The sequence below is a fragment of the Podarcis pityusensis genome (genome assembly GCF_964106645.2).
Source record: "Podarcis pityusensis genome assembly, chromosome: 18".
In the NCBI taxonomy this organism is placed as follows: domain Eukaryota; kingdom Metazoa; phylum Chordata; class Lepidosauria; order Squamata; family Lacertidae; genus Podarcis; species Podarcis pityusensis.
The window spans coordinates 9,984,927-9,997,807 of NC_138043.1; the positions used below are offsets into that span (position 1 = coordinate 9,984,927).

General features: G+C 48.5%; 1 protein-coding gene across 3 annotated transcripts in view; it reads right to left on the minus strand.

Moving 5' to 3' along the window:
• Positions 1 to 12,881, minus strand: part of AP3D1 (adaptor related protein complex 3 subunit delta 1) — a 51,641-nt gene that overhangs the window by 12,194 nt on the left and 26,566 nt on the right. For 2 of the 3 annotated variants that reach the window (XM_080988758.1, XM_080988757.1), the window contains exons 12-23: positions 12,288 to 12,433; positions 10,906 to 11,054; positions 9,720 to 9,950; positions 8,592 to 8,823; positions 7,054 to 7,199; positions 5,860 to 6,001; positions 5,265 to 5,336; positions 5,010 to 5,085; positions 3,847 to 4,058; positions 3,493 to 3,566; positions 2,546 to 2,569; positions 1,170 to 1,395 (exon numbers count right to left, since the gene is read on the minus strand). In XM_080988758.1, the coding sequence (XP_080844884.1) occupies positions 1,170 to 1,395; positions 2,546 to 2,569; positions 3,493 to 3,566; positions 3,847 to 4,058; positions 5,010 to 5,085; positions 5,265 to 5,336; positions 5,860 to 6,001; positions 7,054 to 7,199; positions 8,592 to 8,823; positions 9,720 to 9,950; positions 10,906 to 11,054; positions 12,288 to 12,433 (1,730 nt within the window). The remainder of the gene's footprint in view (positions 1 to 1,169; positions 1,396 to 2,545; positions 2,570 to 3,492; positions 3,567 to 3,846; positions 4,059 to 5,009; positions 5,086 to 5,264; positions 5,337 to 5,859; positions 6,002 to 7,053; positions 7,200 to 8,591; positions 8,824 to 9,719; positions 9,951 to 10,905; positions 11,055 to 12,287; positions 12,434 to 12,881) is intronic. The other variant, XM_080988759.1, reaches the window with a different exon arrangement.

Consider the following 12,881-nt stretch of genomic DNA (forward strand, 5'->3'; position numbering starts at 1 on the left):
TTGTCATATGGAGTAAAATAAAAATGGAACAGTGCAAATCTGATGTATGGTTGATTTTTCTATAAATTTATAACAGAAGTGTGGCATATGTAGTGTGTGAGTGTGAGTGTGTGAAGTTTGTACAAACTGAATGATTGGGGTGGGGGGTTCCTGCTACAAACGGAAGAGGCCAGACTCGAGAAGAGCACAGGTGTGCTTCCAGGTGCAAAACTAGTTGCGTTACTTAAAAGGAAAAAATTGGGATAACGCACATGCTTCAAGAGAGGCAGGAGGTTTTTATCTGCTAACAATTTTACCACTGAAAGGAAGAAGACTGAGATGGAAGATTACATCAAAGCACTACAAATATGGTATGTGGATTGGAATGCCGGAACTAAGGGGGGGGAACGACTTTTTATTTCTTTTGCTCTATGTGATTACTAATAACCCTCCCTCTGAAGAGCTGCCACAGAAATTAATTGCAAATGGGACTAAAAATGAATTGTGTGGGAATAATTATGAACTTAGAAGGTTTTACTCTGTGAAGGATTTGGAAAGAAGAAGGGCTCTCTCTTGTGACGCAGTAAGAATGGAAACTTGATAAGAGACCTGTGTTGCTGGAGTTGGTCTTGGGGAGGGCGAGCCGAAGATATATTATTTTCGAGATTGCGAACCGGAAGGGGCAGCCCTCCTGGAAAAAGACTAATTTACGATGCAACAGGTCAGAAAAGCTAAAGAACGAGTTTCTAGACTATATTTCATCGGAACGACAAAAATGGCGATTACTCGCTCGAGCGGAAAGGACTGTTGGAGGAGAGTGATTTACGAGAGAGCAGCACAAAGCCCACACAGAAATACAAATAAGACTGTCTTTTTCAACCCACTTGCGGAGCATATAGGAGGAAAATGGAAAGGAAAATGAGTAATGACAAGTATTGAGAAGAGGAGACTGGAAACATCATTCTTAATATGGAAGCAGAACAAATATTTGAGGATTGGACTCCTGCCAATCAAGAAGCATGGGTACCCCCCACAAAAATTTATAATTTGGAAAACAATTGGATTATATGATATGTATTGTTATAATTTGGACTAATTGATTTGATGTGTTTAATTTGGAAATATGAAACTTAATAAAAATTATTCAAAAAAAAGAAGAAGAGAAGAGCACAGGTGTGTGGGTGTGTTACCTTCTTCTCCTCTTCCCCTTGCTCCTCCTCCACCTCCTCCTCGATCTTCCTTTCCCTCTCCTTCCTCTTCTCTTTCTCCCGCTCCTTGTCTTTGTGCTTCTTCTCCTTCTTCTTTGGTCGCTTGCTCTTCTTCTCTGCGGAGAGCACTTCCGCCTCCTGGGGCGACTTGAGGTCGTCGGCGTTCCTGTGTCTCTGCACCGGAAGCTTCTCACTGTCCGCCAAAGGCCTTTTTAGTGGGAAGGAAGGACAGGGGAGGTTTGTTTGCTTTTAATTACACGTTTTGCATTTGCATCTCATTTTGCATTTTTACGTCGTGAACCGCCTTGTGATCTTCAGGTGAAGGGTAAACAAATATACAAATTCAACCCAGGCTGCAAAAAACACCATCTCAAGATTCAGCCTCCTGTTTTCCAACCCAAAAGCAAGATTCTAGCAGGGCCGGTAATATGGCGCCCATTGCAAGGCCAGAATTAACACCACACACACTCTCATGCATAGCACACAGCTACACACCCAGGAAGCTGTGATTGACCGCAGCTCCGTCGCTGAATGAACCCTCTGAAATGGCCTGAGGGTGACCAGAAGTTCCCCCACACCAGTCTTTGCCCATCTGGTGCCCTCCAGCGGCTCGGGACCACAACTCCCAGCAGCCCCCATGCTGGCTGTTGGGGAGACGTGATGGCGGAAATTCCAGAACATCTGAAGGGCACCTGGGCTGCGGAAGGCTGCCCTCGAGTAAGTTTCAGGAGCACTGCAACAGGTTAACAGTGAGGTGGATTGCATATAGCTGCTTTCAAGGTCGCCTATGGCGAACGGAAGATTGGCTCCAAGCAAGCAAGCAAGCGACCAAACGCCATTCAGAGCATGGAACTCCCTGTCACTATAAATCAGGCAGGCACCAGATGCAAGGCTGAAACAGGTTTATCCCAGGAGGCCTTTGCACCATAAATGCTCTTCTGGGATTTTCAGTTTTGCATACTGCATGTTTTTTATTTTGTAAGTTGCTTTAGTGAAAACTAGGATTTTTTTAAATGTTTCTTTTGTTCCAGGCCACAAACATGCAAATTTAGGTCTATGCTGGTAGAAGAGAGAGAGAATTGATCCCCCCCCCACTAGACTCTCAAAATATGGAGTCTCTTTTTTCTGCTGCAATTTGGGGTGGGGTGAGTGGGTGGGTCAGCAGCTCTCTTGGCCGTGTTGGGGTTTTACGATGTCAGAAAGGGAGCAGCCAACTTGCAGTTTTTGCATTGTAATTTTATGTTTTGAACTGCCCTGAGATCTATGGATAAAGGGGCAGTACGCAAATTTAATAGATAATAAAAAGAACAAATTCCCATACACTGGAGAGAGAGAAATAGGGAGAGGGTAGCGCTTACCTCGCCGATTTCCCTGAAACCAGACTGTGTGTGAAAGACAGAGAGAAAGAGAGGGAGACAGGAAAAAAATAAAATAAAATACACATGACGACAGAATACAGCAGCTGTGCGAATGGAAGAAGCAGGAGGGAAAGAGACAGAGAGTGAGAAATGCAAAATAATTCTGGTGATGCCTCACAGAACATACAAACAGAAGAGCTGGAAGAACCTGAGGAGCAAACCCAGCCTTTTAAAAGACGCAATGGAAGTGTCCAAATCGATGGCTTCACCCCTTAAACTAAGCTAAGCCCACAAGGTGAAGACTGGGGGTGGGGTGTACCTGTGACCCCTGGGTCTAATCTGGCCCACAAGGTCAGTGCCTGTCCCAAACCAAGCTCACCCCAGAGGTCGCATGTGACATAAAGGAGGGCTTGCCATACTAGCAAGTGGTCTATATTTGAATCGTTCTCATTCTCAAGTACTGATTTTCTTTTTTAAAAAACAAACACCCACAATTCATGTGCATGGCTTAGAAATCTGAATATTAAGCCATCTCCATCTCTCCACCTAAATACCTGAAACAAATGAATGAAATATTGCTGAACTAGAACCAAGAGTAGGGAAACTTTGCCCCCCCCCCCAGCCACTGCTGAACTACAACTCTCACCAGCCCCCAGAAGCATGGCCGATGGTTGGGGGTGATGGGAGTTGTAGTTCAGCAAACGCCTGGCTAGCCAAAGGCTCCTTGCACTCTGATGCCGTTTTCTGTTGCATCAATTAAGTGTTTTAAATTTGTTGTTAGCCGCCCTGAGCCCAGTTTTCTGAACCGGGAAAGGTGGGATATAAAGAAAAATTATTATTTATCATCATCATCATCCCACAGAGAGTGGCAAAGCAACAGGCCTCAGCTGAAGTCAGGAAACACTAGCCAGGAAAGCAGAAGAACGCCAGCCCAGCTTTTTCCTTACTTGTCGAGGTCGATGTCCAGGGCCTTGTAGGGGTCATTGGGGTCCTTGTCATCCTCGTCGCTGGGCAGAGCATTCTGGGGAAAAAGCCACAAGAGAAGAAAGAGGGAGTGGGTCAAAGAGGTGCTGGTCTCCAAGGGGCAGGGGAAAGAGGGGTTGGTGACCTACCCTCCATTGCCACAGCGACATAATTTTTTTGAAGCCAGAAATATGTTTCCACCACCCTGAACCAAGAGATAATGACTGTGCCACCATACTGCTGCAGCAGGATTTCATTTGCCTGCTGCATCTGGCCAAAGGGGGGCCTTCTACAGTCCAGCCACCTGCTCTCATAGTGGCGCTCCCGCCAGGGCTTACTTCTGGCATCTCCTCTGTGATGATGTCCACATGTTGTGCGGGCGCAATGTCCTCGTCGCTCTCGGTGTGCAGTGAGTTGTGGCGCCGGTGGTGCTTTCCCCGCTTCTCCTTCTCCTGCTTCTTCTGCTTCTTCTTCTTCTTGTCCTTCTCCAGCTTCTGCTGGTGCCGACGCTCCTCTTCCAGCTTCACATACTGGTCAGAAACCGGCAAGCCTGCGTTGATGGGCGGAGAGGGACAGAGCGAGTTCTCAAGAGGGGCAGTGGGTTGAGCACCAGCCTTGAAAGGAAACGCTGGCCACGGTACACAGCCTGGGAGCCTTTTTGGGCTCACAGCTGCCCATGGAGTAGCAGGTCAATTCTGCGTCCAGGGTGGCTGTCTACCAGCTCCATCTGAGACCCTCCCTGCCTGTGCACCATCTCGCCAGAGTGGTGCACGCTCTGGTCCCGCTTGGACTACTGCAATGCATTCTCTGTGGGGCTACCTTTGAAGGTGACTTGGAAACGACAACTAATCCAGAATGCAGCAGCCAGACTGGTGACTGGGACCATATAACACCAGTCCTGAAAGACCTACATTGGCTCCCAGTGCGTTTCCGAGAACAATTCAAAGTGTTGGTGCTGACATTTAAAGCCCTAAACGGCCTTGACCCAGTATACCTGAAGGAGCATCTCCACCCTCAACGTCCAGTCTGGATACTGAGGCCCAGCTCCGAGGGCCTTCTGGCAGTTCCTTCATTGTGAGAAGTGAGGTTGCAGGGAACCAGGCGGAGGGCCTTCTTGGTGGTGGTGCCCTCCCTGTGGAACGCCCTCCTCTCATAAAGTCAAGGAGATTAAGAACTACACAACTTTCAGAAGACACCTGAAGGCAGCCCTCTATTGGGAAGCTTTCAATGCTTAATGATTTTACTCAGAGCAGACCCCTTGAAACTAATGGACTTCAAAAGGCAGCCATGCCCTCTTTGTGTGGCTATTCCAACTTCAGCAGCTGGAGAAATGGAAGCCAGGCGTACTCGCCCTTTCAGGATCCCAGCATCTGACGTGGGAAGCAGAGACCAGGGCATAGAAAACTTGATTTGGAAGCACTGAGAATCAAGGCTGCTCATCTGAATAGCTCCGGGCCCCATTCATTGGTGTGGAATGCTGGGAAACTGGCAGAACTCTTACCAGGAACTTTCAGAGGAACGGAGAGGTCAATTTGCACCACAGGTATGTGCTCGACGCCGGGGCTATCTTGGTACCTCTGGACAAGGTGGGGGTGGAGGGAAGAAGATCAGGTGGGGAAACAAGATTTGTCATGTGCCAACATTGGCCCTGTGTGGCTTATCAAAAGTAACAGCAGGATCCCTGCCATTAAAAGAGGGGCCCACCACCACCCTAGAGTGGGTCCCTTGCGACTACCAGACAAGGATCCGGGCTTACCTTCTGTGGGGAAGGAGAACTTTTGATGTAGAACGGGTTGTTCGCTTGTTCTTGCTTCCGGACTTCTCGGCGCTTTAGGGAGAGACAAGGGGCACGGCGATGGGTTTAAAAATCTAATATATTGAGGATTATTGGAACATTTTTCTTGGCTTCATTTATTTAAAAAAGGAGAATCCAAATGGCCTCCCCAACCCTGCTCCACAACAGCTTTGATTGGGGGCCTAGCTGTGTGTCTATCCTGACAGGGCCAGCCTAACTTGTCTAGGCTCTGGGAACTTCCAGGTTAGATTACTGCAGCATGTTATACGTGGGGCTGCCTCTGAAGACAGTGCGGAAACGTCAGCTTCCGTGGCGCAGGATTCAGCGGCCAGGTTGCTCGCTGGGACAAAACAGTTTGAGCACATTGCATTGCTCCTGGCCCGACTGCACTGGCTGCCAATCAGTTTCCGGGCCCACTTAAAAGTGCTGGCTTCTCACGTGAGCCAGAGGGGCACGATGCCTACATGATGGGCATAATAAATTCCTGCATGGCAGGGGGTTGGCCTGGTCCCTTCCAACTCTACAGTTCTTTCACTCTATGATGCGGCCAGCCTACCCTCTTCAGTTCCTCCTCGTCCATTTCAGGCTGCCGGTGCCTTGTGTGCCTCTGTTCCTCCTCGTGGAAGATGGTCCGCGGCTTCTCGTCCTCAGACTCGCTGTCCGAGGGAGGCTCGTTGATCCAAGCATCAAGGTCCAAGCTGGGAAAGGAGAGAGCCTCCGCATCACTACCAAGCTGTCCTTGCTACTGATTACTCAAAAAGTTACTAATTCGAGTTAGATTTATATAGCTTCTCGTCAACAGAATAGACTCTTAAATCTCAGGGCCACGGGTTCAAGCCCCATGTTGGGCAAAGATTCTTGCATTGCAGGGGGCAGGACTAGATGACACCTGTGGTCTTTTCCAAGTCTGCGATTCTATAACTCCATCTTATTTCTGTGATTTTAGGTTGTTCTGAGCAATTTTCTTAATTGTTGCAACCTGCTTTGGGTTCTTAGAGTGAAGGGTGGGCAAATCACCATCACCATCACCACACCCGGTCTCAAGTCAACATTATCATTTCTCCAGGGCTGCAGAAACTCAAGGCGGTGTTTTCAATGTCAAAATATATCACCAGCTAAACAGTATATTGCCAGGTCAAAAATTTCAAAACTGCTATCACGATACAGACTTCAAAACTGTTTTGGATTATATATCATCCTGCCCTACTCAGGTCCCTCCCACAGGGCTACTCTGCACCCTCCTGAAGCGCTTTTGCATAGCTGGAATGTTTCCTTGTGCCATTAATGTGCCTCTTTGCTCAGCTGGATGGGGAACAGAGAGGTGTTTATGGAGCCAACGAGAGGGGAGTGTACACACCTTTTGCGCAACTGGAATGTAACCTACTGTACAAAAGGTAAGAATTGCATCTGTTGCGCCCCCCTATCACTGTCCCTTTCCTTTTCCTCTGCCCCTCCCCATGACTTCTCCATGAGAGAATGCAGCACCCAGGTTCAAAAGACTCCCCCCACCCGCTTGGAACCAAACATGGTTTCTGGACCACCTTAAAAGGCAGCCCCATGCACAGTGCACTGCAGCAGTTCTGACCCTGCTGCGAACACAGAAATCGCACGGTCCCTCCTTGCCCTTTCTAAGACCCCTTGCTCTGCCTTCCCCCGATTTCACTCCTCTCAGACTGGCTGGGAGGCAGGTGAGGCTGCAGGCCCAGAACCCTGAGATCCAATGCCGTCACCCGGGCGGAGAGAATCTTACCCTTCTGGAATGGGCACTTTCTTCTGGGCTTTGGGGGCGACGGGGTTGAGCTCCCCAGCGAACAAGGCGATCACTTCCTCGGCTACGGGGACCTCTTTGATCTGAAGCTTGTGGATGTATTTCATGAGCTGGAGGATGCAAGAGGCCTGGCGAGAGGAAAGAAATTTATTAAAGTTAAGAGAGAAAAAGAGAGAGGGAGACTCTCGTTGATTTAGCCCACTGTTTCCCAGACTTGGGTCTCTGGCTGGTTTTGGACTACAACTCCCATCATTCCTAGCTAGCAAGACCAGTGGTCAGGAATGGTGGGAATTCTGGTCTGAAAACAACTGGAGATCCAAGTTTAGGAAACACTGATTTTAGCCAGAGGGTTAAAATGTTGCGCAGGTGGTACCTAATGTCAAATAAATGAGCCAAAATGTATAAAAATGTGCCAGGTAAGTGCTGGGAACAGTAAGTAGACAGAAGGGTCATTCTTGCATATGTGGTGGACATGCAAAAAAGTTAAAGGCTATTGGGAAATGATATACAGTGAAATGAAGATGATATTTAAATGGATTATTCTGAAAAGATGAGAAGCATAATGGGGACAGACAGTTTGAAGAAGATGACCAAACTATTTACGTATGTGACAACAAAATCTGGAATATTATTTGCATAGAAATGAACAGAAGAAAAGGTTCCATCGAAGGAAGAGTGGTTTTTAAGCTATGCAGAAACGGCAAAGCTGATAGCAATATTAAGAGATCAAAATGACGAGCTTTTTACAGAAGAATGGAGGCCTTTTCTTGCAATATTTGAAAAAGTATTGTAGTCAAATGAAATTGCGGGCAAGATTCTAGATAGGAGCAGCAGCAGCAGAAAAACTATACAGTAATTGTATTAGTGGGATTCTGCAATAGATGAGAGTTTGATATACAGTGGTGCCCCGCAAGACGAATGCCTCGCAAGACGGAAAACCCGCTAGACGAAAGGGTTTTCCGTTTTTGAGTTGCTTCGCAGGACGAATTTCCCTATGGGCTTGCTTCGCAAGACGAAAATGTCTTGCGAGTCTTGAGATTTTTTTCCGCTCCCCCCCCCTTTTCTAAGCCGCTAAGCCGCTAATAGCCTTTTAGCAGCTAAGCCGCTAAGCCTTTAATAGCCGCTAAACCGCTAATAGCGCTAATCCGCTAATAGGGTTGCTTCGCAAGACGAAAAAACCGCTAGATGAAGAGACTCCCGGAACGGATTAATTTCGTCTTGCGAGGCACCACTGTATCACAGTAGAAAAGGGTATGAAAAGGGCTGCGTTTTTCTCTTTCCTTTTCGGTATTTCTGACTTCATTTGTTCTAGATATGATCTTATTTTATTGTGAAAACTTTAATTTGAGGAAAAAGGAAAAAGGTTTGAACAGAAACACTGTGAAGTTGGGGGATGGGAAGCCAATTTATGAATTGATGCAATTATTCGATTTGAAGTCTGTGAAATTTTAGAAATTTAATAGAAAATGATAATGTAAAAAGAGAGAGAGAGATGGGATCTTGGGAGGATTTTTGCTTACCCTTTCCTGGACCTCGAGGTCCGCACTCTGCACGAATTGCGGCAGGCGCTCTATCATCATCTGCGTCGCCTCCTGCGCCACCTCCTTCTCGCCAGCCTGCTCCTTCTGCTGCAGGATTGCGGCGTACAATTTCACCATGTTTTGGACGTACACAGCCTGGATGTGACCGGGCAGCGTGGTGACCTTGGGCCGCAGCATGGCTTCCAGAGTCTGGTGAGGCTCCTCGAGGTGCCTGAGGAGGAGGAGGGGGAGAAGAAGGTGCTTAGAGGCGGGGTGTCCCAAATCCTCCTCCCAGGAGGGAAAGCGAGGAAACCACAAGAGGCAGCAAGGGGAGAAGGCGGCCCTCTCCCAGCTGCGAGGCCTCCCTGGTGGTTCGTGAGACAGCCTTTGTGGTGGTGGCCCAAGGGCAAGGAACTGTTGGGATACTGCCAGGGAGACAAAGTCCATCATGACTCCACATCGCCTCCGGACGATCCATCGATCTCCCGTAGATACAGTATCAGCAATTAGCGACACGAGCTCCAGAAATAGCTTGCCACATTCCAGAGCTCATGCACACTCTATCAGCAGAATTCACACAGCAAAAGATGCACGCAGGAGAGCATTATTTACAAGTTTATTCAGCGTTGGTCAGAACAAAGAGAAAACATGACTGCCTGCTTCAGTGTCTCAGACACAGAGAGAGAACGAAAGCATAGACACAACAGAAACATCCTGTGAGCAGGAAATATGCAGGCTGTGACACAAACATCCTGCTCCCTTTTAAGGTGGAACGGAAATATCCTAACAGGAACTGCCTCCCCACACAGGTGATACCGGCACCATGTCTTTACAGATGTTGGCAACTGGTCATGTTGGTTGTTGGAGACTAGCAACATCTGGGAGGGCCCTGACAGATGTTCCCCATCCCTGGTCTAAGAAGAGGCATTCCCCACTGAGGAGGGAATGCCTCTTCTCAGTAGAGACACTCCTCCATCTCAAGCATCCCATAGCAGACACTGCTTCTTAGAAAAGGGCTGGGGAACCTGTCGCTCTCTTGACTCCCATCTTGCAGGCCCACTGGTTGTCTGCAGGCTACAGCTTAGGAGCTCCTGTGTGACAGATGCCACCGTGCAGCTGGGAACTTACTCAGAGAACTCCCCGCAGATCCAGGCGGCGGCGTACAAGACCTCGCAGATCCCGTTGCGCTGGGTGTTGCTGGCGAGGAGGTGGGCGTTGTCCAACAGCATGGCCATCTGGGAGACGGCGAACTTGCGGATGGCCTTGACGCGAATGGCCACGTCAAGCATCTGGGAAGCGATGAGGTGGCCGTGGCGGGTCCCCTCCAGGCGGGTCAGCTCCACCAGGATGCTGATGTACCTGGATCACGGGAACACAGGAAGGGGCCTTAGACCCAGTCAGACTATTGGGTCCCTCAAGCTCAGGACTGTCTACGGCAGGGTTTCCCAAACTTGGTTCTTCGGCTAGGGATGATGGGAGTTGCAGTCCAAAAACAGCTGGAGAACGCAAGTTTGGGAAGCCCTGGTGTACAGTGAATGAAAGTGGCTCTCCAGGGTTTCTAGTTCAGACCTAACGGGAGTTGCTGGGGAAGGGACCCAAGACCTGCTGCCCGCAAGTTGGACTGCTCTACTGCTGAGCTATGGTCTTTTCCTTAAAAAACAAAGTAATAAAAACAAAATGAAATGAAAAAGATATTTAAACTGGTTATTCCCCCCCCCCCCACCAACCTGAAGCTTTTCTCCTCGGGGTAATTGGGTCCGAGGCCACAAAGAAGATGATTAACTTATTTATGCATGCAAGAAACAACAGACAGAACCTTATACAGTGGTACCTCAGGTTACATATGCTTCAGGTTACATACGCTTCAGGTTACAGACTCCGCTAACCCAGAAATAGTGCTTCAGGTTAAGAACTTTGCTTGAGGTTGAGAACAGAAATCGTGCTCCGGCGGCATGGCGGCAGCAGGAGGCCCCATTAGCTAAAGTGGTGCTTCAGGTTAAGAACAGTTTCAGGTTAAGTACAGACCTCCGGAATGAATTAAGTACTTAACCCGAGGTACCACTGTACAAGCAGAACTGGAAAGAAAAGTCCAGAGAAAGAACGGCTCTTAAAATTAACAGACTATGTGGACCTGGCAAAGCTAACAGTGAAAATAAGAGGTCGATACAATGGGCAATTTATGGAAGAATATCATAATCAAATCGCCGGCAGGATTTAAAACTTGAGCAAAGAGAAGAAAATGGTAATATATGAAACAGAGGAACGTGTATTAGATGAAATGTGTGAAGCCCTGTAGGTAAACAGAAATACTGACCATTCGAAATTGGTGATGTATTGGTAATTGGACTGGCTACATATGTCAATGATTTTGGTCAGCAGCTCGTCCCTGTAGGTTGTCCCTTCCGCTTTGTCCACGTGGATCATCAGCTTCTTCACAATCTCCATCAAGTTCTTCTTGGACACCTGAAGTTATAGAGGCCGGTTGGTGGGGAGGGAGGGGCAAGTCATTAAAGAGGATATTGACAAGCTGGAGCGTGTTAAGAGGAGGGTGACCAACAGCGGAGTGCAGTGAAGTTTTTTGTAGGGGGAACAATGGTGCCAGCTTGTGAGGGCGATTTGGGGGGGGGGTGTATGTGTGAACATCGCGTTGTGATGTCCCAACATTAAAGGACATTGTGTGCATGACCATCGCGCCTCCCTAAGTCAGGCAGAAGCATCCCGGGCTTTAATACATGAACAATTAACTGGGAACATAGCCTAGTTCCCCTAATCTGCACATCACTGGCAACCAAGATGATGAAGGGCCTGGAAACCAAGCCTTTTGAGGAGCAGCTGAAGGAGTTGGGGATGTTTTGGCTAAAGAAGAGGAGAAGTGAGAGGTGGGAAGATGGCCACCTTCAAGTATCTCAATGGAAGGTAGAGCCACCTTCAAATATCTCAATGGAAGACGGAGCCACCTTCAAATATCTCAATGGAAGATGGAGCCACCTTCAAATATCTCAATGGAAGATGGAGCCACCTTCAAATATCTCAATGGAAGATGGAGCCACCTTCAAATATCTCAATGGAAGGTGGAGCCAGCTTGTCTTCTACTGCTCTGGTGGGGAGGACCCCAGACAATGGATTCAGATGGCAAGAAAAGAGAATCTAATGAAACATCAAGAAGTTCAACAGTATAAAGGGGGTGGAAGCTCCTTCCTTGGAGGCTTTTAAACAGAGGCTGGGTGGTCATCTGCCAGGGGTTCTTGAGCCGTGATTCTGGCACTGCAGGGGGCTGGGCTGGATGAAGCTGAAGGTCCCTTTCAACTCTACAACTGCCTTCTATTGCTTTTGAGAGTGTTCTGGATGCAACATCTGTCGCCCCACAAAGCATAGTTTGCTTTAGGAATGCAGGAAGCTGCCCTACGCTGAGTCAAGACTGTTGGCCCCATCTAACTCAGTATGGTTGACACTGACCGGCAGCAGCTCTCTGGGGTTTCAGAAGGGACTCTTGCCCAGTGCTACCTGGGAGTGGTCAGAAATTGAGCCAGGACCTTCTGCATGCAAAGCAGGCACCTTACCAATGAGCCATGGACCTTCCCCAGCTGTCTCCAAGGATGGTGTTCTTGCTGCAGTGCTCCTAAGGGTTTTCGGGTATGCTCTCTATATTTCTAAAAGTTAAGACCTCCATGATGTTGCGGCAGCAGGTGAACGTACCATCCCGTAGAGAAGATCCAAGGCCCGGAGGCGGATGGACTCGTCTTTATCATCCAAGCACTGCAGGATGAGATCCTTGTGGGACTGGACCGATTTGGGGTGGGTTTTCAGGATCTTGGACATCGCCAGCAGCCCCAGATATTTCACTACGTGGGGAGGAGGAGACACAAACACACACAAGGGCCAAATAAGATTTCCAGGGGCAGCGGTGGAGGCCCGGGAAGCTGAGCTGCACTCAAGAGTAGATTCTGCGAAATCAACGGACTCAAGTTGGGAAAGCCCAGTGGATTTCAACAGACCTATAAAGCCTTAAATGGCTCAGGACTGCAATACCTCAAGGACCGCCTCTTTCCTTATGAACCTACCAGGACCCTGAGATCATCTTCTGAGGTCCTCCTTCGTGTGCCCCCCTCCTCGAGAGGCCCGGAGGGTGGCAACACGAGAACAGGGCCTTCTCTGCATTGGCTCCCCATCTGCTCTCCCCAGGGATGTTCGCCTGGTTCCTTCATTATACACATTTAGGCGCCAGGCAAAAACATTCCTTTTTAACCAGGCCTTTGGTTGATTTGATTGACATCCTATGCCCTTTTTAAA